Source organism: Anolis sagrei, chromosome 12 (genome assembly GCF_037176765.1).
Source record: "Anolis sagrei isolate rAnoSag1 chromosome 12, rAnoSag1.mat, whole genome shotgun sequence".
In the NCBI taxonomy this organism is placed as follows: domain Eukaryota; kingdom Metazoa; phylum Chordata; class Lepidosauria; order Squamata; family Dactyloidae; genus Anolis; species Anolis sagrei.
This window is the reverse complement of record NC_090032.1, coordinates 19,741,015-19,767,609: the sequence shown is the minus strand read 5'-3', so window position 1 is coordinate 19,767,609 and position 26,595 is coordinate 19,741,015. Positions and strand designations below refer to the sequence as shown.

The window sequence follows — 26,595 nt, the reverse complement described above, 5'->3', positions numbered from 1 at the left end:
AAGGCTAGTTTGAATATATAAAGCTTTGAAAGCAATGTCCAAGTGCCAATGTTGGTGTCACTTTTCTTTCTTTGCTTCTTATCTCAACGTCTTTTGCAATCAGAACATCATCACCATCCTCATGATTATTATCACACTTGGAAGGCACTCGTACTGGACCACAAGTGACAGCTTCAAGATCAAACATTCGCAAAGGTCAAAATACCTGGAGGGCCAAAGTTTGCCCATGCCTGCCATAGATAAGATTCTTCATCATATTATTGTTTGGTTGCATACTGCAAGTCCTGAGAAAAATGTATAATATCACAAAGGATTTCCACCTCACCTGCTTCATAGGAAATCAGCTACTGAACAGGAGCTTCTTTGTTGAGTTCCAGGGCCGGAGAAGCGGATGGCGGAAACAGAAGAATGTTCTGCCTCAGGGGAGCATGCTTGCTCCATCCATGTTCAACATCTACACAAATGACCAGCCACTGCCAGAAGGGACAGAGAGTGTCATCTATGCTGATGATCGTGCCATCACCACTCAAGAAAATCAGCTACTGAACAGGAGCTTCTTTGTTGAGTTCCAGGGCCAGAGAAGCAGATGGCGGAAACAGAAGAACGGCCTGCCTCAGGGGAGCGTGCTTGCTCCATCCATGTTCAACATCTACACAAATGACCAGCCACTGCCAGAAGGGACAGAGAGCTTCATCTATGCTGACGATTGTGCCATCACCACTCAAGAAAATCAGCTACTGAACAGGAGCTTCTTTGTTGAGTTCCAGGGCCGGAGAAGCGGATGGCGGAAACAGAAGAACGGCCTGCCTCAGGGGAGCGTGCTTGCTCCATCCATGTTCAACATCTACACAAATAATTATGCACTGCCAGAAGGGACAGAGAGCTTCATCTATGCTGATGATCGTGCCATCACCACTCAAGGAAATCAGCTACCAAACAGGAGCTTCTTTGTTGAGTTCCAGGGCCGGAGAAACAGATGGTGGAAACAGAAGAACGGCCTGCCTCAGGGAAGCGTGCTCGCCCCATCCATGTTCAACATTTATACAACTGATCAGCCACTGCCAGAAGGGATAGAGAATTTAATCTACGCTGATGATCATGCCATCAACGCTCAAGTAGGGAGCTTTGAAATGGTGGAACAGAAGCTCTCCAAAGATTTATTATCTATTATTAGGAAAATCTGCATTGCAAAGATCCTGAAAATCGAAAGCTTTCATCGGCAGAATCACTGTGTTGCAATGAGTTCCAGAATGAGTTCCAGAAGCATTCTCTCCTGACGTTTCGCCTGCATCGATGGCAGGCATCCTCAGAGGTTGGGAGGTCTGTCTGTCGGAAACGAGGCAAGTGGGGTTTATGTATCTGCGGAATGATGTCCAGGGTGGGAGCAAGAACTCTTGTGTGCTCGAGGCAGGTTTGAATGTTGCCATTGGCCACCCTGATTAGCACTGAATAGCCTTGTAGATTCAAAGCCTGGTTGCTTCCTGCCTGGGAGGATCCTTTGTTGGAAGGTGTTAGTTGGCCCTCCCAACGAAGCATTCTCCCAGGCAGTAAGCAGCCAGGCTTTGAAGCTGCCACCTTGATTACCACTGAATAGCCTTGTAGATTCAAATCCTGGCTGCTTCCTGCCTGGGGGAATCCTTTGTTGGGAGGTGTTAGTTGGCCCTTCCAACGAAGCATTTTCCCAGGCAGTAAGCAGCCAGGCTTTGAAGCTGCCACCTTGATTACCACTGAATAGCCTTGTAGATTCAAAGCATGGCTGCTTCCTGCCTGGGGGAATCCTTTGTTGGGTGGCGTTAGTTGGCCCTTCCAACAAAGCATTCTCCCAGGCAGTAGGCAGCCAGGCTTTGAAGCTGCCACCTTGATTACCACTGAATAGCCTTGTAGATTCAAAGTCTGGCTGCTTCCTGCCTGGGGAATCCTTTGTTGGGAGGTGTTAGTTGGCCCTCCCAACGAAGCATTCTCCCAGGCAGTAAGCAGCCAGGCTTTGAAGCTGCCACCTTGATTACCACTGAATAGCCTTGTAGATTCAAAGCCTGGCTGCTTCCTACCTGGGGGAATCCTTTGTTGGGAGGTATTAGCTCACAATCTCCGAGGATGCCTGCTACAGATGGGGGCGAAACGTCATGGGAGAATGCTTCTGGAACATGCCAGACAGCCAGGAAAACTTAAAGAGCATTCTGAACTCCACCAACAATGGAACTGAACCAAACTCGGCACACAGAACTCCCATCACCAACAGAAAATACTGGAAGGGTTTAGTGGACATTGACCTTGAGTTTAGGAGTTGTAGTTCACCTACATCCAGAGAGCACCATGGACTCAAACAATGATGGATCTGGACCCAATTTTGCACAAATACTTGATACATCGAAATTTGAATACTGATGGAGTTCGGGGGTGATTGATTTTGTCATTTGGGAGTTTTAGTTGCTGGGATTTATGGTTCACCTACAATCAAAGAGTATTCTGAACCCCACCAATGATGGAATTGGGCCAAACTTGGCACACAGAACTCCCATGACCATGGCAGGCATTGACCTTGAGTTCTGGAGTTGTAGTTCACCTACCTCCAGAGAGCACTGTGGACTCAAACAGTGATAGATCGGGACCAAACTTGGCACAAATACTCAATATGCCCAAATGTGGACACTGGTGGAGTTTGGGGAAAATAGTACTTGACATTTGAGAGTTGTAGTTGCTGGGCTTTATAGTTCACCTACAATCAAAGAGTACTCTGAACCCCACCAACGATAGAATTGACATAGCACACTGAACTCCCACGACCAAGAGAAAATATTGGAGGGATTTGGTGGGTGTTGAACTTGGGTTTTGGAGTTGTAGTTCACCTACCTCCAGAGAGTGCTGTGGACTTAAACAATAATGGATCTGGACCAAACTTGCCACAGATATTCAATATGCCGAAATGTGAACATTAGTGGAGTTTGGGGAAAATAGTCCTTGACATTTGAGAGTTGTAGTTGCTGGGATTTATAGTTCACCTACAATCAAAGAGCATTCTGAACTCCACCAATGATGGAACTGAACAAAAGTCAGCACACAGAACTCCCATGCCCAACAGAAAATACTGGAAGGACTTAGTGGACATTGACCTTCAGTTTGGGAGTTGTAGTTCACCTACATCCAGAGAGCACTGTGGACTCAAGGAATGATGGATCTGAACCAAACTTGGCATGAATACTCAATATGCCCAAATGTAAACACTGGTGGAGTTTGGGGAAAATAGACCTTGACATTTGGGAGTTGTAGTTGCTGGGATTTATAGTTCACCTTTGAACCCCACCAACACTAGCATTGGGTAAACCTTCCCACACAGAAGCACCTTGACCAACAGAAAATACTGGAGGGATTTGGAATTAACAGTGATTTAGGAGAGATGTAGGCCACCTACATCCGGAGTGCACTATAAACCCAAACAACAATGGACCTGGACCCAATTTTGCACAAATACTTGATACGTCGAAATTTGAGTACTGATGGTGGTTGGGGGGGGGGATTGATTTTGTAATGTGGGAGATGTAGTTGCTAGGATTTATGGGTCACCTACAATCAAAGAGCATTTTGAACCCCACCAATGATGGAATTGAACCAAACTTGGCACACAGAACTCCCATCACCAACAGAAAATACTGGAAGGGCTTAGTGGACATTGACCTTCAGTTTGGGAGTTGTAGTTCACCTACATCCAGAGAGCACTGTGGACTCAAGGAATGATGGATCTGGACCAAACTTGGCATGAATACTCAATATGCCCAAATGTGAACATTAGTGGAGTTTGGGGAAAATAGTCCTTGACATTTGAGAGTTGTAGTTGCTGGGATTTATAGTTCACCTACAATCGAAGAGCAATCTGAACTCTACCAATGATGGAATTGAACCAAACATGGCACACAGAACTCCGATGACCAACAGAAAATACTGGAAAGGTTTGGTGGGCATTGACCTTAAGTTTGGGAGTTGTAGTTCACCTACATCCAGAGAGCACTGTGGACTCAAGGAATGATGGATCTGGACCAAACTTGGCATGAATACTCAATATGCCCAAATGTGAACATTAGTGGAGTTTGGGGAAAATAGTCCTTGACATTTGGGCGTTGTAGTTGCTGGAATTTATAGTTCACCTACAATCAAAGGGCATTCTGAACTCCACCAATGATGGAATTGAACCAAACATGGCACACAGAACTCCGATGACCAACAGAAAATACTGGAAAGGTTTGGTGGGCATTGACCTTGAGTTTGGGAGTTGTAGTTCACCTACATCCAGAGAGCACTAAGGATTGAAATAATGATGGATCTGGACCAAACTTGGCACGGATATTCAATATGACCAAATGTGAACATTAGTGGTTTGGGGAAAATAGTCCTTGACATTTGGGCGTTGTAGTTGCTGGGATTTATAGTTCACCTACAATCAAAGAGCAATCTGGACTCTACCAATGATGAATTGAACCAAACTTGGCACACAGAACTCCCATGACCAACAGAAAATACTGGAAGAGTTTAGTGGACATTGACCTTGAGTTTTGGAGTTGTAGTTCACCTACACCCAGAGAGCACCATGGACTCAAACAATGATGGATCTAGACCAAACGTGGCACAAATACTCAATATGCCCAAATGTGAACACTGGTGGAGTTTGGGGAAAATAGTCCTTGACATTTGGGAGTTGTAGTTGCTGGGATTTATAGTTCACCTACAATCAAAGAGCAATCTGAACTCTACCAATGATGGAATTGAACCAAACATGGCACACAGAACTCCGATGACCAACAGAAAATACTGGAAAGGTTTGGTGGGCATTGACCTTGAGTTTGGGATTTGTAGTTCACCTACATCCAGAGAACACTAAGGACTGAAATAATGATGGATCTGGACAAAACTTGGCACGGATATTCAATATGCCCAAATGTGAACACTGGTGGAGTATGGACACACAGAACTCCGATGGCCACCAGAAAATACTGGAAAGGTTTGGTGGGCATTGACCTTGAGTTTGGGATTTGTAGTTCACCTACATCCAGAGAGCACTAAGGACTGAAATAATGATGGATCTGGACAAAACTTGGCACGAATATTCAATATGCCCAAATATGAACACTGGTGGAGTATGGGCACACAGAACTCTGATGGCCACCAGAAAATACTGGAAAGGTTTGGTGGGCATTGACCTTGAATTTGGGATTTGTAGTTCACCTACATCCAGAGAGCACTAAGGACTGAAATAATGATGGATCTGGACAAAACTTGGCACGGATATTCCATATACCCAAATGTGGACACTGGTAGTGTTTGGGCTAAATAGCCCTTGACATTTGGGAGTTGTAGTTGCTGGGATTTATAGTCCACCTACAATCAAAGAGCATTCTGAACCCCACCAACGATAGAATTGAACCAATTTTGGACAGAACCCCAGATGACCAACAGAAAATACTGTGTTTTCTGATGGTCTTTGGCGACTCCTCTGACACCCCGATTTCTAGGTTGAGAAACACCCAAAATCCAGGCTTTGGTCGAACGAGGTTAGGAACGCAGGAAGAAAATAAAACAGAGGATGAAAATTATTTTTCTTATTAACCCCCAGAATTGACGACAAGAACAGGAAGGACGAAAAGAACGAACAGAAGTGTCCTTGAAGGGGAAACCAGGAGGCCGGCGGGCAAAGGGGCAATGTTGGTGGTTGTGGTGGTGCGTGGAGTCCTCCCCCTCTTGGCTGCCCCCCAAAAGAGTAAAGCCTGCCCCTGCAGGCAAGTCGTGGGGGGCCAGGAGAGGGGGAAATGGGGGCACAGAAGGCTGCAGCGGTCAGGAGGGGGGCAGCCTCCCTCCCCTTATTGCTGTCCATGGTCCTGAAGGAGGAGGAGGGGCAAGCGGAGAGCGTGTTCCCGCCCCCCCGAAAAAGGGCCAAGGGAGAGTCAAAAACGGGACCAGCCCGTGGTTCGTTTCGTTTTAGGGTGAGCGGTGTCCCCCGGATTCAGTACTGATGGTCCAGGAGGGGTTGCCCGGCGGCCGGGCTCTCTTCCTCTTCCCGTGGCCGGCCCCATTCGGTCACAATGGGTTCGGAGACCGGGCCGCTTCCTTGGAGCGCGGCGGGAGGTTCCACAGGCAACGGGGTGCAGTCGTTGGAGGCCTCGGGGGTCTGTGGGAGAGGAGGAGGAGGAAAGGGGGTCAGAAATATTCAAAACTAAATAGATATTGGCTACCAGTATTAAAAAACTCTAAAATTATAACAGCTAAACAACAGAGAGGAAAAAACCAGGCACAGATTAACACCTCCCAGCAACAGATTTTCCCAGGCTCAGGCAGGCCTTCAAATGCGAATGAAGGTGATCAGCTAAACATTCACACCTAACTGCAGCAGGGAAGAGCTCCTTGCCCCATCCCGGCCATTCCACAGATATATAGACCCATTTTTCCTACTTCCAACAGACCTCACACCTCTGAGGATGCTTGCCATAGATGCAGGCGAAACGTCAGGAGAAATGCCTCTAGAACATGGCTCTATAGCCCGAAAAAACCCACAAGAACCTAGTGATTCCAGCCATGAAAGCCTTCGACAATATATTAAATAGATATTTTTAATTAGAAGCAATTAAGGGTAAAATGGATGCAACGTCTCAGCAAAAGCTGCAGTTCTGTATAAGCAGGTTTGCCTGTAGCTTAGTAGGCCTCTGTGTTAGGTTGCCTCAGTGGGAGAAAGGTCTCTGTGAGAGAAGGCCTCACATTGTGAAGTACACTTTAGTCTGAGAGAGAGAGAAAGAGAGAGAGAGAGGTCTCACGGTGTAAGGTAGGCCTTACTCTGTGAGAGAAGCCTCTGTGCAAGGTAAGCCTTAGTTTGTGAGAGAAGTCTCTGTGTGAGCCAAGCCTTGATATGAGAAGGTCTCGTGTGTGAAGTTCCAGTGTGAAGGTTGAACTTTGTGTCATGGAAACCTTGTTCTATATAAGCAGGTCTGCGTTAGCTTAGTAGGCATCACTGTTAACTTGCTTCAGTGGGAGAAAGGTCTCAGTCTGCGAGAGAAGGCTTCACAGTGTGAGGTAGGCCTTTGTCTGTGAGAGAAGGCCTCACAGTGTGAGGTAGACTTTAGTCTGAGAGAGAAGCCTCAGTGCAATGTAAGCCTTAGTCTGTGAGAGAAGCCTCTGTGTGAGGCAAGCCTCGATATGAGAAGGTCTCACGTGTGAAGTTCCAGTGTAAAGGTTGAACTTTGTGTCATGGAAACCTTGTTCTATATAAGCAGGTTTGCGCTTAGTAGGCATCACTGTTAACTTGCCTCAGTGGGAGAAAGGTCTCAGTCTGTGAGAGAGTGTGAAGTAGTCCTTTGTCTGTGAGAGAAGGCCTCACAGTGTGAGGTAGACTTTAGTCTGAGAGAGAAGGCCTCAGAGTGTGAGGTAGGCCTTACTCTGTGAGATAAGCCCCTGTGCAAGGTAAGCCTTGGTCTGTCAGAGAAGCCTCTATGTGAGGCAAGCCTCGATATGAGAAGGTCTCATGTGTGAAGGCTGAACTCTATTTGTGTCATCGAAACCTTGTTTTATATAAGCAGGTGTCCCTGTAGCTTAGTAGGCGTCACTGTTAACTTGCCTCAGTGGGAGAAAGGTCTCAGTCTGTGAGAGAAGGCCTCAGAGTGTGAGGTAGGTGTTAGTCTGTGAGAGAAGCCTCTGTGTGAGGTAGGCTTTGGTCTGTAAGAGAAGGTCTCACAGTGTGAGGTAGACTTTAGTCTGAGAGAGAATGCCTCACAGTGTGAGGTAGGCCTTAGTGTGTGGGAAAAGGCCTCACAGTGTGAGGTAGACCTTAGTCTGCAAGAGAAGGCCTCATAGTGTGGAGTAGACTTTACTCTGAGAGAGAAGGCCTCACAGTGTGAGGTAGGCCTTGGTCTGTGAGAGAAGCCTCTGTGTGATGTAAGCCTTAGTCTGTGAGAGAAACCTCTGTGTGAGGTAAGCCTTAGTCTGTGAGAGAAGCCTTTGTTTGAGGTAAGCCTCGGTATGAGAAGGCCTCGTGTGTGAAGTTCCAGTGTGAAGGCTGAGCTTTATTTGTGTCATCGAAACCTTGTTCTTGTAAATAGTGCAACCACATTATTTTACTACAAGGAAAAGCTTCCTATGGAAGGGATAACATTGGTCTGCACTTTGGGCTACTGGTGCTGGGTCACGGCGATGCTGATAAGTTACTCTGCAGTACATTCATGATGAGGGTCTTTTGTTAATCAGCCCACTCGCCCAAAAGATTATGCTGCCTGGGAATCTGGTGGAGTCTACTTCTTTCTGTGGAGGTTTCTATACAGAGCTTTGGAGAGCTTTGACCCTTGCGGTTACCCACCCTGGACATTCCACTCAGATGAAGAGACATTCCAACTTGCGTCTTTCCCTCAAATTTTCTCATTTGACGGTGACGCTAAGATTCGGGATGGTTAATAAGGCATTGATCAACTTTGGCCATCTCTCCACGTGCTTTGGACTTCAACTCCCACAATCCGTTAGGAATTGTGGGAGTTGGAGTCCAAAATATCTGAAGGGAGGGCTTGGCCCAGGTCTGGTCTAGCAGCTCCTTTGGTTGATCTCTTTTCAATATTTCAACAAGGGCATTTGAATCTATATGCATATTTTTAGATGACGAAAAAGCATTTGATAACTCTTAATGTGGCCGTTTCCTGCATTAGAAAGGCAGGCCACATGTTGAAGCAAGCAAAGTTCCACATATATATAAACCCCTCTTGCCTAGTTTCCAACATACCTCACAACCTCTGAGGATGCCTGCCATAGATGTGGATGAAACATCAGGAGAGAATGCTTCTGGAACATGGCCAGATGGTCCGAAACACTTACAACCCTATAATATTGTATATTCCCCCCCGTTTGTTAGGATACTATGGAAATGTAGATCGTTTGCACATATGCAAGGGCATTCTTCTCTCACTCAGCTGTTTGCACGCACTTTACACGCCCATCCCCGTCTCCTCTGTGCCGCCGGCGGCTCCATCCATCCATCCATCCCCCTTGCCAGGTGGCTAGGCACAGTGGGGTGCCCTTCTGAGCTCCGCAATCCGATTAGGGCTAATGGAAAGCTATTAGGCCGGCTTCCCTTCCCGCAGGACAACGCTGCGGAGGTGCCTGTTTTCTGAAGGGCAGGAGGAGGACTCGAGCGCCATTGGCTGCTGGAGATCATTGAGGTCTCTGGAGGGGGGTCTCTCATCCCCTCTCCGGCTCAGCCGCATTTGCATCCCTTCAGCTTATTAAAAAATACCCCGAACATTTCCCAATCGCCTTTGCATCCTCCAGATTCTGATATTCTTTGGGGATGCCTTCATTTCCCCCCACTGATGTATTTACACCCCGCAGTTCTACAGGGTGCAGGAGCATAACTTCCTTTTTTCAAAACTTAATAAAACCCATTGTATGAATCAGAAATTATTTTTTTATAATGTAGGCGCATACCTAAAGTTTTGTTTTACGTAGTTTTGAAGACCAAATTAGGTAGGTGACGTCCCCCATTCTCCATACACGCGGAAAAAGGAACTAAAGCACAGTCCCCGCTTGAAGCATGTATAGTATTGGGGAGGTCTTCTCTTACAGACCAAAGCCTACCTCACACAGAGGCTTCTCTCACAGACTAACACCTACCTCACACTCTGAGGCCTTCTCAAAATGTTTCTTTCAGAATATTCTAGAACAGTGTTTCTCAACCTTTCTAATGCCGTGACCCCTAAATAAAGTTCCTCATGTTGTGACGACCCCCAACCATATTTTCGTTGGTACTTCATATCAGTAATTTTGCTACTCTTACGAAGCATAATGGAAATATCTGATATGCAGGATGTATTTTCATTGTTACAAATTGATCACAAAAACAATATGCTCGGGGAGTATGGACAATGGATGATGGGATTTGCAGTAGAATCATAGAATCATAGAATCAAAGAGTTGGAAGAGACCTCATGGGCCATCCAGTCCAACCCCCTGCCAAGAAGCAGGAATATTGCATTCAAATCACCCCTGACAGATGGCCATCCAGCCTCTGCTTAAAAGCTTCCAAAGAAGGAGCCTCCACCACATTCCGGGGCAGAGAGTTCCACTGCTGAACGGCTCTCACAGTCAGGAAGTTCTTCCTAATGTTCAGATGGAATCTCCTCTCAGTACCTTCAACTGATTCAGCTCTGACTTCCACAGACCACTGAGACCCTCACAAATTATAGACCTGGAACAAACTTGGCACACAGAACCCCAATGATCAATAGAAAATACTGGAGGGGGTTGGGAGGAATAGGTAATGATTTTTGGGAGATGTAGTTCACCTACATACGGAGAGCACTGTGAACCCAAACGACTGTGCATTTGGACCAAACTTGGTACAAATACTCAATATGCCCAAATATGAACACTGGTGGAGTTTGGGGAAAACAGATCTTGACATGTGGGAGTTGCAGTTGCTGGGATGTATAGTTCCCTTGCCATCAAAGAGCATTCTGAACTCCAACAACAATGGAATTGAACCAAACTTGGCACACAGAACTCCCATTACCAACAGAAAATACTGGAGAGGTTTGGGGAAAATAGACCTTGGCAGTTGGGAGCTACTGGGATGTATAGCTCCCCTGCCATCAAGGAGCATTCTGATCTCCAGCATAAATAGCAAGGGCCGGGCAGAAAGGCTGCCCGCACGACTTTGCAATTTGTGTAGCCCTCCGCCTGGGCCCCATGCCCTTCCGAGCTGGGAAAGGTGCGCGGGCTGGGCGGAGGGGCTGACCAGGAGTGCTAGCTTTTTGTCGGGAACAGGGGGTCGGCAGCCATTTTGGAGGGGGCGGAGGCAACCAAGGTAGCTTCGCGACCCCCCGAAAATGGCCCAACGACCCCTCTGGGGGTCACGAACCCCAGGTTGAGAACCGCTGTTCTAGAAGGTTCCGAACAGCTGCACATGCACAGAACTAAAACCCATTATGTGCATCTTTCACAGACTCCACGAAGAGGAAACCGATTTCTGGCATTTGTCATGACTCTTGCCAGCATAGCAGGCATTATGTTGGCCCTTTCTTCCTGGATGTTGGTCTTCAAATCTTGGAGGGTCCTTGGACAGTTCACAAAAACACGGGATTTCAAACAACCCCATAGAAAAAAATCGCAAGGGGCCAAACCTGGAGAGCGGGCCGGCCACTCCAAATCCCCCCCAAATTGAGATGAGGCGCTCTGGGAAATGTTCCCTCAAAACGGCCATCGATATGATACCGTAAACCACCGCCTCCTCCTGAGAAAAATGTATAATATCACAAAGGACGACGACCTCACCCGCCTCATAGGAAACCTGCTACAAAACAGGAGCTTTTTTGTTGAGTTCCAGGGCCAGGAGCTGTCTTCATAGACCTGTCAGTGGCTTATGAGACTGTGAACCACCGCCTCCTCCTGAGAAAAATGTATAGTATCACAAAGGACGTCCATCTCACCCGTCTCATAGGAAACCTGCGACAAAACAGGAGCTTTTTTGTTGAGTTCCAGGGCCAGGAGCTGTCTTCATAGACCTGACAGCGGCTTATGATACTGTGAACCACCGCCTCCTCCTGAGAAAAATGTATAGTATCACAAAGGACGACCATCTCACCCGCCTCATAGGAAACCTGCTACAAAACAGGAGCTTTTTGTTGAGTTCCAGGGCCAAAAGCTGTCTTCATAGACCTGTCAGCGGCTTATGATACTGTGAACCACCGCCTCCTCCTGAGAAAAATGTATAGTATCACAAAGGACGACCACCTCACCCGCCTCATAGGAAACCTGCTACAAAACAGGAGCTTTTTGTTGAGTTCCAGGGCCAAAAGCTGTCTTCATAGACCTGTCAGCGGCTTATGATACTGTGAACCACCGCCTCCTCCTGAGAAAAATGTATAATATCACAAAGGACGACCATCTCACCCGCCTCATAGGAAACCTGCGACAAAACAGGAGCTTTTTGTTGAGTTCCAGGGCCAAAAGCTGTCTTCATAGACCTGTCAGTGGCTTATGAGACTGTGAACCACCGCCTCCTCCTGAGAAAAATGTATAATATCACAAAGGACGACCACCTCACCCGCCTCATAGGAAACCTGCGACAAAACAGGAGCTTTTTGTTGAGTTCCAGGGCCAGGAGCTGTCTTCATAGACCTGTCAGTGGCTTATGAGACTGTGAACCACCGCCTCCTCCTGAGAAAAATGTATAGTATCACAAAGGACAATCACCTCACCCGCCTCATAGGAAACCTGCTACAAAACAGGAGCTTTTTGTTGAGTTCCAGGGCCAGGAGCTGTCTTCATAGACCTGTCAGTGGCTTATGAGACTGTGAACCACCGCCTCCTCCTGAGAAAAATGTATAGTATCACAAAGGACAATCACCTCACCCGCCTCATAGGAAACCTGCGACAAAACAGGAGCTTTTTGTTGAGTTCCAGGGCCAGGAGCTGTCTTCATAGACCTGTCAGTGGCTTATGAGACTGTGAACCACCGCCTCCTCCTGAGAAAAATGTATAGTATCACAAAGGACGACCACCTCACCCGCCTCATAGGAAACCTGCTACAAAACAGGAGCTTTTTGTTGAGTTCCAGGGCCAGGAGCTGTCTTCATAGACCTGTCAGTGGCTTATGAGACTGTGAACCACCGCCTCCTCCTGAGAAAAATGTATAGTATCACAAAGGACGACCACCTCACCCGCCTCATAGGAAACCTGCTACAAAACAGGAGCTTTTTGTTGAGTTCCAGGGCCAGGAGCTGTCTTCATAGACCTGACAGCGGCTTATGAGACTGTGAACCACCGCCTCCTCCTGAGAAAAATGTATAGTATCACAAAGGACGACCACCTCACCCGCCTCATAGGAAACCTGCTACAAAACAGGAGCTTTTTGTTGAGTTCCAGGGCCAGGAGCTGTCTTCATAGACCTGTCAGTGGCTTATGAGACTGTGAACCACCGCCTCCTCCTGAGAAAAATGTATAGTATCACAAAGGACGACCACCTCACCCGCCTCATAGGAAACCTGCTACAAAACAGGAGCTTTTTGTTGAGTTCCAGGGCCAGGAGCTGTCTTCATAGACCTGTCAGTGGCTTATGAGACTGTGAACCACCGCCTCCTCCTGAGAAAAATGTATAGTATCACAAAGGACGACCACCTCACCCGCCTCATAGGAAACCTGCTACAAAACAGGAGCTTTTTGTTGAGTTCCAGGGCCAGGAGCTGTCTTCATAGACCTGTCAGTGGCTTATGAGACTGTGAACCACCGCCTCCTCCTGAGAAAAATGTATAGTATCACAAAGGACAATCACCTCACCCGCCTCATAGGAAACCTGCTACAAAACAGGAGCTTTTTGTTGAGTTCCAGGGCCAGGAGCTGTCTTCATAGACCTGTCAGTGGCTTATGAGACTGTGAACCACCGCCTCCTCCTGAGAAAAATGTATAGTATCACAAAGGACGACCACCTCACCCGCCTCATAGGAAACCTGCTACAAAACAGGAGCTTTTTGTTGAGTTCCAGGGCCAGGAGCTGTCTTCATAGACCTGTCAGTGGCTTATGAGACTGTGAACCACCGCCTCCTCCTGAGAAAAATGTATAGTATCACAAAGGACGACCACCTCACCCGCCTCATAGGAAACCTGCTACAAAACAGGAGCTTTTTGTTGAGTTCCAGGGCCAGGAGCTGTCTTCATAGACCTGACAGCGGCTTATGAGACTGTGAACCACCGCCTCCTCCTGAGAAAAATGTATAGTATCACAAAGGACGACCACCTCACCCGCCTCATAGGAAACCTGCTACAAAACAGGAGCTTTTTGTTGAGTTCCAGGGCCAGGAGCTGTCTTCATAGACCTGTCAGTGGCTTATGAGACTGTGAACCACCGCCTCCTCCTGAGAAAAATGTATAGTATCACAAAGGACGACCACCTCACCCGCCTCATAGGAAACCTGCTACAAAACAGGAGCTTTTTGTTGAGTTCCAGGGCCAGGAGCTGTCTTCATAGACCTGTCAGTGGCTTATGAGACTGTGAACCACCGCCTCCTCCTGAGAAAAATGTATAGTATCACAAAGGACGACCACCTCACCCGCCTCATAGGAAACCTGCTACAAAACAGGAGCTTTTTTGTTGAGTTCCAGGGCCAGGAGCTGTCTTCATAGACCTGTCAGTGGCTTATGAGACTGTGAACCACCGCCTCCTCCTGAGAAAAATGTATAGTATCACAAAGGACGACCACCTCACCCGCCTCATAGGAAACCTGCTACAAAACAGGAGCTTTTTGTTGAGTTCCAGGGCCAGGAGCTGTCTTCATAGACCTGTCAGTGGCTTATGAGACTGTGAACCACCGCCTCCTCCTGAGAAAAATGTATAGTATCACAAAGGACGACCACCTCACCCGCCTCATAGGAAACCTGCTACAAAACAGGAGCTTTTTGTTGAGTTCCAGGGCCAGGAGCTGTCTTCATAGACCTGTCAGTGGCTTATGAGACTGTGAACCACCGCCTCCTCCTGAGAAAAATGTATAGTATCACAAAGGACGACCACCTCACCCGCCTCATAGGAAACCTGCTACAAAACAGGAGCTTTTTGTTGAGTTCCAGGGCCAGGAGCTGTCTTCATAGACCTGACAGCGGCTTATGAGACTGTGAACCACCGCCTCCTCCTGAGAAAAATGTATAGTATCACAAAGGACGACCACCTCACCCGCCTCATAGAAGCCTGCTACAAAACAGGAGCTTTTTTGTTGAGTTCCAGGGCCAGAGAAGCAGATGGCGGAAACAGAAGAACGGCCTGCCTCAGGAGAGCGTGCTTGCTCCATCCATGTTCAACATCTACACAAATGACCAGCCACTGCCAGAAGGGACAGAGAGTTTCATCTATGCTGATGATCGTGCCATCACTGCTCAAGCAGGGAGCTTTGAGTTGGTTGAACAGAAGCTCTCCAAAGCTCTAGGTTTGTGAGGTAGGTTTTAGTGTGTGAGAGAAGGCCTCACAGTGTGAGGTAAGCCTTAGTGTGTGAGAGAAGGCCTCATGGTGTATGGTCTGTGAGAGAAGGCCTCACAGTGTGAGGTAGGGCTTGGTCTGTGAGAGGTAGGCCTTAGTCTGCAAGAGAAGGCATCACGGTGTGAGGTAGGCCTTAGGTCTGTGAATTCTTCATGATGAAGAATTCTCCTCACAGAACAATTAGAAAGTCCAAGGACAGGCGCATGTTTGCGCACAGAACGCCGTGATGATCGCAACCTTGAAGCTCTCACTGCCTCAATGTTCTCAGCTGATCTCATGGGTTCTTCGTCTTGTCGCACTTGCCGTTTGTCTGAATGTAGTGACCCGCGTCAGAATAGATTTCCGGTCTGGAACAGGGGTCAACGGGGCTAAATTAAAGAGATTCCGAAAGGCGTGCTGGGTTGCGATCACAGAACATCCGCTCGAAAAGTAGGCTTTGACGGCAAAAACAAGCTCCTCACTGTTCCAACGCATGATGGCGACCGAACAGTGTCGGGACAGAACTTTATACTCCCGCCTCTCGAATGAGATCACTAGCTCTCCGCTACATCTTCAACCGACTGAATGGCACGCATTGAAAAAAGGAAGTTATGCTGCCGCACCCTGTATTAACGGATTTTTGCAGTATTGATTTTCGGGGCATGGTGCAAAGCAGAAACCCTTAATGCGGTGTTTCTCAACCTTTCAAATGCTGAAACCCTTTAATACAGTTTCTTGATCTATCTATCTATCTATCTATCTATCTGTCTATCAGTTCTAGTTTCTGTGTGTCTGTTTATCTATATATTTATCCATCTATCTGTTCTAATGTCTATCTAGCTACTTTTCTATCCATCCATCAGTTCTACTATCTATCTATCTATTGATCAATCAATCAATCAATCAATCAATCAGTTCTAGTGTTTGTTTGACTATCCATCCATCAGTTCTAGTATATCTATCTATCTATCTATCTATCTATCTATCTATCGAACTATCTATCAGTTCTAGTGTCTATCTGTCCGTCTGTCCATCCATCCTTCTATCAGTTCTAATATCTATTGATCAATCTATTTATCAGTTCTAGTACCTGTCTATCGATCTATCTATCTATCTATCTATCTATCTATCTATCTATCTATCTATCCATCCATCTATCTATCAGTTCTAGTGTATGTCTAACTGTCTGTTTATTTATCTATCTATCTATCTATCCATCCATCCATCCATCCATCCATCCATCCATCCATCAGTTCTAGTATCTATCTACCTATTGATCAATTGATCTATCTATCAGTCTTAGTGCCTGTCTGTCTGTCCATCCATCCATCCATCCATCAGTTCTAGTATCTGTTTACCTATTGATCAATTGATCTATCTATCAGTCCTAGTGCCTGTCTGTCTATCCATCCATCCATCAGTTCTAGTATCTATCTACCTATTGATCAATTGATCTATCTATCAGTCCTAGTGCCTGTCTGTCTGTCTATCCATCCATCCATCCATCCACCCACCCATCAGTTCTAGTATCTATCTACCTATTGATCAATTGATCTATCAGTCCTAGTGCCTGTCTGTCTATCCATCCATTCATCCATCAGTTCTATTATCTACCTATTGATCAATCGATATATCTATCATTTCTAGTATCTATCTATCTGTCTGTCTGTCTGTTTTTGTGCACTGGCATGTCTTTGTCCCTGACAGTTCAAAGAGATATCTAGGTATATCAATCTAACACAGTGTTTCTCAGCCTTTCCAATGCTGTGAACCCTTAATACAGTTCCTCCTGTTGTGGTGACCCCCAAGCATAACATTATTTTCGTTGGGTTGTTGTAGGTTTTTTCGGGCTATATCGCCATGTTCTAGAGGCATTCTCTCCTGACGTTTCGCCTGCATCTATGGCAAGCATCCTCAGAGGTAGTGAGGTCTGTTGGAACTAGGAAAACGGGTTTATATATCTGTGGAGTGACCAGGGTGGGGCAAAGGACTCTTGTCTGCTGGAGCTAGGTGTGAATGTTTCAACTGACCACCTTGATTAGCATTTGATGGCCTGGCAGTGCCTGGGGCCATCTTTTATTTAGAGGTGATTAGATGTCCCCGATTCCCTGATTGTTTTCCCTCTGTTGTTTTGCTGTTGTAATTTTAGAGTTTTTAAATACATATAGCCTGAAAAAACCTACAACAACTCAGTGATTCCGGCCATGAAAGCCTTCGACAATACATTATTTTCGTTGCTACTTCATAACGGTCCTTTTGCTACCACTATGAATCGGAATGTAAATATTTATTTATTTATGACATTTCTATGCCGCCCTTCTCACCCCGAAGGGGACTCAGAGCGGCTTACTATATATATATATACACACACACACACACACACACACACACACACACATATACATACATACAATATGTTATATTATTAGCACAGTGCAAGCACCAAGACTGTGGCACAGCTAGCTGAGTGTCATCTGCAGTAAGATCATTTCTGACCAAAAGATTACGAGTTCGAAGCCAGCCCGGGTCGGAGTGAGCTTCCGACCAATTGTGTAGCTTGTGGTCGACCTTTGCAACCCGAAAGACAATTGCATCTCTCAAGTAGGAAAATTAGGTACCACCTATGTTTGGGGAGGCTAATTTAACTAATTTACGAGGCCATAAAAAAGACTCCAGCAAAGCATGCAGGGAATGCGGAAGTACTTCATCAGTGTCGCAGATGGACGATGAAAGCGACAGCTCCCCTGGCGGTCAGAAAAAGTTAAATAGCCTCTGACCGTCTGTCTATATCTGTTGTGTGTCTTTGGCATTGAATGTTTGCCATATATGTGTACATTGTAATCCGCCCTGAGTCGTCTGCAGGGTGAGAACGGCGGAATATAAATACTGTAAATAAATAAATAATAGTAAATAAATATCAGTATATTACTATATTGTACTATACCATTATACTGTAATATTATTAGTAATATTACATGTAATATAAAATATATAATTATAATTATTTTATATTACATGCAATATTATTTTACTCTATTATTATTATTATTATTACTATTATTACTACATTTACATTATTTTAATCTATTATTATTATTATTACCTTTATTATTTTACTCAATTTACTAGCTTGCGGTGGCCCAGTCTGGTGATCTGGAAAATAAAGTAATGAGAAAGTGTTGGTTTCTAATATATGTAATTTCTTTCTGTTTGTGGGTAAACAGTATTTCTTGTTGGGAGAAAGGCCTCAGTCTGTGAGAAAGCCTCAGTGTGAGGTAGGCCTCAGCCTGTTAGAGAAAGCCTCAGTGTGAGGTAAGCCTTGGCATGAGAAGGTTATCTGGTGTGAAGCTCCAGTGTGAAAGTTGAATTTTATTTGTGTCTGAAGATTTCAATACCGAGGTTGGATGGCCATCTGTCTGGAGAGCTTTGACCCTTGTGGGCACCGGAAATAACATTCTGCCCATTTCGGAGTGCTGCACACATTTTCTGAAGCACTCAGATGAAGAGACATTCCAACTCACGTCTTTCCCTCAAATTTTCGCATTTGATGGTGACGCTAATATTTGGGATGGCGAATAAGGCATTGACCAACTTTGGCCATCTCTCCACGTGCTTTGGACTTCAACTCCCACAATCTGTTAGGAATTGTGGGAGTTGGAGTCCAAAATATCTGAAGGGAGGGCTTGGCCCAGGCCTGGTCTAGCAGCTCCTTTGGTTGATCTCTTTTCAATATTTCAGCATGGGCATTTGAATCTATATGCATATTTTTAGATGACGAAAAAGCATTTGATAACTCTAAATGTGGCTGTTTCCTGCATTAGAGAAGGTAGGCCACATGTTGAAGCATAATCCACGGCAAGCAAAGTGCCCAAACCTGTTAGGAATTGTGGGAGTTGGGAGTCCAAAACACTTGAAGGGAGGGCCGACGTTGACCCATACCCGGTCTAGCAGCTCATTGGCTGATCTCTTTTCAATATTTCCACAAAGGCATTTGAATCTATATGCATATTTAGATGACGAAAAAGCATTTGATAACTCTTAATGTGGCCGTTTCCTGCATTAGAGAAAGCAGGCCACATGTTGAAGCAGAATCTACAACAAGCAAAGTGCCCAAATCTGTTAGGAATTGTGGGAGTTGGAATCCAAAACACCTGAAGGAAGGGATGAAGTTGACCCATGCCTGGTCTAGCAGCTCCTTTGGCTGATCTCTTTTCAATATTTCAACAAGGGCATTTGGGGTAAACAAAGTGCCCAAACCTGTTAGGAATTGTGGGAGTTGGAGTCCAAAACACTTGAAGGGAGGGCCGACGTTGGCCCATACCTGGTCTAGCAGCTCGTTGGCTGATCTCTTTTCAATATTTCCACAAGGGCATTTGGATCTATATGAATTTTTTTAGATGATGAAAAAGCATTTGATAACTCTTAATGTGGCCATTTGCTGCCATAGCGGTGGGCCACATGTTGAAGCAGAATCTACAGAAAGCGAAGTGTCTAAATCTGTTAGAAACTGTGGGAGTTGGAGTCCAAAACACGGGTCTGCGCCGCCTCCACTGCCTCCTCAATCGCAGGGCCCAAGCAGCAGCAAGAGGCCCAGGTAGCGACATGGAGGAGGAAGAGGAAGGTAAAGAGGGGAGGGGACAGCTCTTCTTCCCTCCTCACCCTCTTTACCTTTCTTTTCCTCCTCCTCATCTCCGCCTGGACCACTTGCCACTGCTTGGGCCCCGCGACACCTCCGCCGGCACCTCAATTGCAGAACCCAAGCAGCGGCAAGAGGCACAGGCAGCAACGAGGAGGAGGAGGAAGAGGAAGGTAAAGAGGGCGAGGAGGGAAGGGGAGGGGGGGGTCCCTACTTCGTGGTTTTTCACTTATCGTGGGTGGTCCTGGAACGTAATCCCCGCGATAAGTGAGGGAACACTTATCCACATCTTTTTAGATGACGAAAAAGTATTTGATAACTCTTAATGTGGCCATTTGCTGCCATTGCGAAGGTGGGCCACATGTCAAAGCTGGATCTGCGGCAAGCAAAATGCCCAAGTCTGTTAGGAATTGTGGGAGCTGGAGTCCAAAACACCTGGAGAGAGGGCTGAAGTTGGCCCATGCCTGGTCTAGCAGCTCCTTTGGCTGATCTCTCTTCAATATCTCAACAAGGGCATTTGGATCTATCCGCATCTGTTTAGATGACGAAAAAGCATTTGATAACTCTTAATGTGGCCGTTTGCTGCCTTAGAGAAGGTGGGCCACATGTCGAAGCAGAATCTACGGCAAGCAAAGTGCTCACGTCTGTTAGGAATTGTGGGAGCTGGAGTCCAAAACACCTGGAGGGAGGGCTGAAGTTGGCCCATGTCTGGTCTAGCAGCTCCTTTGGCTGATCTCTCTTCAATATCTCAACAAGGGCATTTGGATCTATCCGCATCTTTTTAGATGACGAAAAAGCATTTGATAACTCTGAATGTGGCCGTTTGCTGCCTTAGAGAAGGCGGACCACATGTCGAAACAGAATCTACAGCAAGCAAAGTGCTCACATCTGTTAGGAATTGTGGGAGTTGGAGTCCTAAACACCTGGAGGGAGGGCTGAAGTTGGCCCATGCCTGGTCTAGCAGCTCCTTTGTCTGATCCCTCTTCAATATCTCAACAAGGGCATTTGATCTATCCGCATCTTTTTAGATGACGAAAAAGCATTTGATAACCCTGAATGTGGCCGTTTGCTGCCTTAGAGAAGGCGGACCACATGTCGAAGCAGAATCTACAGCAAGCAAAGTGCCCAAATCTGTTAGGAATTGTGGGAGTCGAAGTCCAAAACACCTTGAGGGAGGGCCGAAGTTGGCCCAGGCCTGATTTGATCCGGAAGGAAAAGAAATCAAGTACCGAAGGAGAGATTTACCTGAGGTTTAGGGCTCCCCACAAGGCCCGGAGTCCCCAGCGCAGCAACAGCCGATGATAAATGCGGGTTCTTTGTGCGGGGCATAGGTGTTCCTGGGAGGACCTCACTATCGTTGCCCCCCAGCCCGCTCAGTCCTTTGCGGCTGGGCAGGCTCCACTTCCCGCAGAGACCCTCGTAGGCAAATGGGGATGGGGCCCCGAGCCCTGGGCGGAGCGGAAGGGGCCCACGTCCCACGCCCTCGGCCATCGATGCCAAGGAGCTGGCGCAGGAGAGCTGGCTTCCCAAGAAGTGTGGGCCGGGGGGCCAAGACGCAGCTGGGGTCGGGGTGGGGCGTCCTTCTCCCTGGCTCGACGCGTGGGCCGACTGGGGCTGGACCAGCCAGCTGTGGCTCGGAGCGGGGAGGCCGGGTTCTTGCTCTGCGGAAACGAGGACAGAAACAATCAACAGTGGAACGGACAGCCTCCAAGGGTAGTTGGAGATCTTTACACAGTCTTTACCCAGAAGGACATCCTTTGGGAGTATCTTCTCGTATATGGGGGGTGAGACTAGAAAGCCCTCGGGGAACCATCCAATTCAAAGAATCAGTGATCCTATGAATACTATCATGTATACAATGACATAGTATAGGTACTCAAGTTCCATTGCATACAATGGCATACCATAGATACTCAAGTACTATTGTACACAATGGGGTAGTACTGATACTCAAGTCCCATTGTATACAATGGCATAGTAGAGATACTCAAGTCATGTTACATACATAGGCATAGTATAGATACTCAAGTCCCATGTATACAGTGACGTAGTAGAGATATAGTCCCCTTGTATACAATGCATGGTAGAGATACTCAAGTTCCCTTGTATACAATGCATAGTAGCGATACTCAAGTCCCATTGTATACAATGCATGGTAGAGATACTCAAGTCCCCTTGTATACAATGCATAGTATACTCAAGTCACATGTATACAATGACGTAGTACAGGTACTCAAGTCCCATTGCATACAATGGCATAGCATAGATACTCAAGTACTATTGTACACAATGGCATAGTAGAGATACTCAAGTCCTGTTGCATACATAGGCATAGTATAGATACTCAAGTCCCATGTATACAATGACGTAGTAGAGATAGTCTAGTCCCATTGTATACAATGCATGGTAGAGATACTCAAGTCCCATTGTATACAATGACGTAGTAAAGATACTCTAGTTCCATTGTATACAATGGCATAGTAGAGATATTCAAGTCCCATTGTATACAATAGCATAGTATAGATATTCAAGCCCCATTGTATACAATGCATAGTAGAGATACTCAAGTCCCATTGGCCTACAATGGCATAGTAGATACTCAAGTCCCATTGTATACGATGGCATAATAGATACTCAAGTCCCATTGTATATAATGGCATAGCAGATACTCAAGTCCCATTGTATACAATGATGTAGTAGATACTCTAGTCTGATTGTATACAATGCATAGTAGAGATACTCAAGTCCCATTGCATACAATGGCATAGTAGATACCTAAGTCCCACTGCATACAATGGCATAGTAGATACTCAAGTCCCATTGTATACAATGGCATAGTAGATACTCAAGTCCCATTGTATACGATGGCATAGTAGATACTCAAGTCCCATTGTATACAATGGCATAGTACTGATACTCAAGTCCCATTGTATACAATGGCATAGTAAATACTCAAGTCCCACTGTATACAATGGCATAGGAAATACTCAACTCCCACTGTAAACAATGGCATTGTAGAGATACTCAAGTCCCATTACATACAATGGCATAGTAGATACTTAAGTCTCATTGTTTACAATGGCATAGTAGATACTCAAGTCCTATTGTACATAATGGCATAGTATAGCTACTCAAGTCCCATTGTACACAATGACATAGTATAGATACTCAAGTCCTATTGTGCACAACGGCATAGTATAGATATTCAAGTCCCATTGCATACAATGGCATAGTAGATACTCAAGTCCAACTGTATACAATGGTGTAATTTGAATAAGTCCTCTTATATACAATGACATGACATACATATTCAAGTCCCCTTGTATACAATGCATGGTAGAGATACTCAAGTTCCCTTGTATACAATGCATAGTAGAGATACTCAAGTCCCATTGTATACAATGCATGGTAGAGATACTCAAGTCCCCTTGTATACAATGCATAGTATACTCAAGTCACATGTATACAATGACGTAGTACAGGTACTCAAGTCCCATTGCATACAATGGCATAGCATAGATACTCAAGTACTATTGTACACAATGGCATAGTAGAGATACTCAAGTCCTGTTGCATACATAGGCATAGTATAGATACTCAAGTCCCATGTATACAATGACGTAGTAGAGATAGTCTAGTCCCATTGTATACAATGCATGGTAGAGATACTCAAGTCCCATTGTATACAATGACGTAGTAAAGATACTCTAGTTCCATTGTATACAATGGCATAGTAGAGATATTCAAGTCCCATTGTATACAATAGCATAGTATAGATATTCAAGCCCCATTGTATACAATGCATAGTAGAGATACTCAAGTCCCATTGGCCTACAATGGCATAGTAGATACTCAAGTCCCATTGTATACGATGGCATAATAGATACTCAAGTCCCATTGTATATAATGGCATAGCAGATACTCAAGTCCCATTGTATACAATGATGTAGTAGATACTCTAGTCTGATTGTATACAATGCATAGTAGAGATACTCAAGTCCCATTGCATACAATGGCATAGTAGATACCTAAGTCCCACTGCATACAATGGCATAGTAGATACTCAAGTCCCATTGTATACAATGGCATAGTAGATACTCAAGTCCCATTGTATACGATGGCATAGTAGATACTCAAGTCCCATTGTATACAATGGCATAGTACTGATACTCAAGTCCCATTGTATACAATGGCATAGTAAATACTCAAGTCCCACTGTATACAATGGCATAGGAAATACTCAACTCCCACTGTAAACAATGGCATTGTAGAGATACTCAAGTCCCATTACATACAATGGCATAGTAGATACTTAAGTCTCATTGTTTACAATGGCATAGTAGATACTCAAGTCCTATTGTACATAATGGCATAGTATAGCTACTCAAGTCCCATTGTACACAATGACATAGTATAGATACTCAAGTCCTATTGTGCACAACGGCATAGTATAGATATTCAAGTCCCATTGCATACAATGGCATAGTAGATACTCAAGTCCAACTGTATACAATGGTGTAATTTGAATAAGTCCTCTTATATACAATGACATGACATACATATTCAAGTCCCCTTGTATACAATGCATGGTAGAGATACTCAAGTTCCCTTGTATACAATGCATAGTAGAGATACTCAAGTCCCATTGTATACAATGCATGGTAGAGATACTCAAGTCCCCTTGTATACAATGCATAGTATACTCAAGTCACATGTATACAATGACGTAGTACAGGTACTCAAGTCCCATTGCATACAATGGCATAGCATAGATACTCAAGTACTATTGTACACAATGGCATAGTAGAGATATTCAAGTCCTGTTGCATACATAGGCATAGTATAGATACTCAAGTCCCATGTATACAATGACGTAGTAGAGATAGTCTAGTCCCATTGTATACAATGCATGGTAGAGATACTCAAGTCCCATTGTATACAATGACGTAGTAAAGATACTCTAGTTCCATTGTATACAATGGCATAGTAGAGATATTCAAGTCCCATTGTATACAATAGCATAGTATAGATATTCAAGCCCCATTGTATACAATGCATAGTAGAGATACTCAAGTCCCATTGGCCTACAATGGCATAGTAGATACTCAAGTCCCATTGTATACGATGGCATAATAGATACTCAAGTCCCATTGTATATAATGGCATAGCAGATACTCAAGTCCCATTGTATACAATGATGTAGTAGATACTCTAGTCTGATTGTATACAATGCATAGTAGAGATACTCAAGTCCCATTGCATACAATGGCATAGTAGATACCTAAGTCCCACTGCATACAATGGCATAGTATACATACTCAAGTCACATGCATACAATGACGTAATAGAGATACTCAAGTCTCATTGCATACATAGGCATAATATAGATACTCAAGGTCCCACGTATACAGTGACGTAGTAGAGATAGTCTAATCCCATTGCATACAAAGGCATGGTACAGATACTCAAGTTCCATGTATACAATGACGTAGTAGAGATACTCTAGTCCCATTGCATACAATGGCATAGCATAGATACTCAAGTCCCATTGCATACAAAGACATAGTATAGATACTCAAGTCCCATTGTACACAATGGCATAGTAGATACTCAAGTTCCATTGTATACAATGGCATAGTAGATACTCAAGCCCCATTGTACACAATGGCATAGTAGATACTCAAGTCCGACTGTATACAATGGTGTAATATGAATAAGTCCTCTTATATACAATGACATGACATACATATTTGAGTCCCATTGTATACAATGGCATAGTATAGATACTCAAGTTGTTTTTCTGAAATGGGAAGGAAGTGCTGGAGAACCCTTGGGGATCTGTCAGATGGTAGGAGACCGTAGTTCCTGGCCGAGGGGAGCTTCTTACCTGCCTGAGGCTGGGCAGTGGTGGCTGGGGGCTCGGCTGGGCTGGCGGCCGGTGGCCCAGCGCTGTGAGCCTGGCTTCCAGGAATCTGGGGCCCGTGGACTTGGGGGTTGTTGTTGACCGAGGCAGTGCCTCCTCCGCAGTCGGAGTCGTCAATGTTCCCTCCGCTGTTGCAACCCGCTCCGCAGCCTTTCTGAAGCCTGTTGATGGAGGAGAGAAAGCCAAAGCGTTGAGACATGGATCCGAAAGAACAACATCAACAATTTGTTTGTTTGTTTACAGCTTTTATATTCCGCCCTTCTCCTCACCCCGCAGGGGACTCAGGGCGGATTACAGTGTACACATATATGGCAAACATTCAATGCCAATTTTTGACATACCAACATATACAGACATACACAGAGGCTATTTAACTTTTTCTGGCCGCCGGGGAGCTGTCGCTTCCATTGTCCATCTGCGACACTGATGAAGCACTTCCGCATTCCCCGCATGCTTCCCCAGTGGAATGCTTTGCTGGAGTCTTCTTTATGGCCTCATAAATCAGTTAATTTAGCCTCCCCACACTTTAAGGTGGTACCTAATTTTCATACTTGACAGATGCAATTGTCTTTCAGGTTGCAAAGGTCGACAACAGGCTACACACTCCAACCCGGGCTGGCTTTGAACTCATGACCTGTTGGTCAGAGTGATCTTAATGCAGCTGACACTCAGCCAGCTGCACCACAATCCCGGTGCCCGTCTGACTTACTTTGTTTTCTGAGCTGCCTTGGGTCCCACCCCAGGAGACAGGTAGCATATAAGTGGTTAGTCCCTTGTTATGGTGATGGACTTATCTAAATTTCCCAACTAGTCATTAAATTCCCTGAGTAATTCTTTTATGTTCATCACTCTACTTCCTCGGTTTTCATCTTGTACCATACATACTCGAGTATAAGCTGACCCGAGTATAAGCCAAGTTACCTAATTTTCCCACAAAAATCAGGCAAGCCAAGGGAAGTCAGTCAGTCCAAGTCATATCACAACACTCAGACAAACCAATACACGAAGAAATAGCGAAGTCAGGAGTCCTAGTCAGCACAAAAATCAGGAGTAAGTATATCAAAGTCCGCAGTCCAAGTC

The 26,595-nt window shown here is 45.4% G+C and overlaps 1 protein-coding gene across 4 annotated transcripts in view; it reads right to left on the bottom strand.

Annotated features, from left to right (window-relative positions):
- Nucleotides 1–5,573: 5,573 nt before the first annotated feature.
- The window catches only part of PCNX3 (pecanex 3), a 103,596-nt gene continuing 82,574 nt past the window's right edge, over nucleotides 5,574–26,595 (bottom strand). For 3 of the 4 annotated variants that reach the window (XM_067472535.1, XM_067472536.1, XM_067472537.1), the window contains exons 33-35: nucleotides 25,480–25,676; nucleotides 20,838–21,253; nucleotides 5,574–6,154 (exon numbers count right to left, since the gene is read on the bottom strand). In XM_067472535.1, coding sequence (XP_067328636.1) covers nucleotides 5,990–6,154; nucleotides 20,838–21,253; nucleotides 25,480–25,676 — 778 coding nt within the window. In that variant the 3' untranslated portion in view covers nucleotides 5,574–5,989. Of the gene's footprint in view, nucleotides 6,155–18,059; nucleotides 18,110–20,837; nucleotides 21,254–25,479; nucleotides 25,677–26,595 lie in introns of all 4 variants that reach the window. The other variant, XM_067472538.1, reaches the window with a different exon arrangement.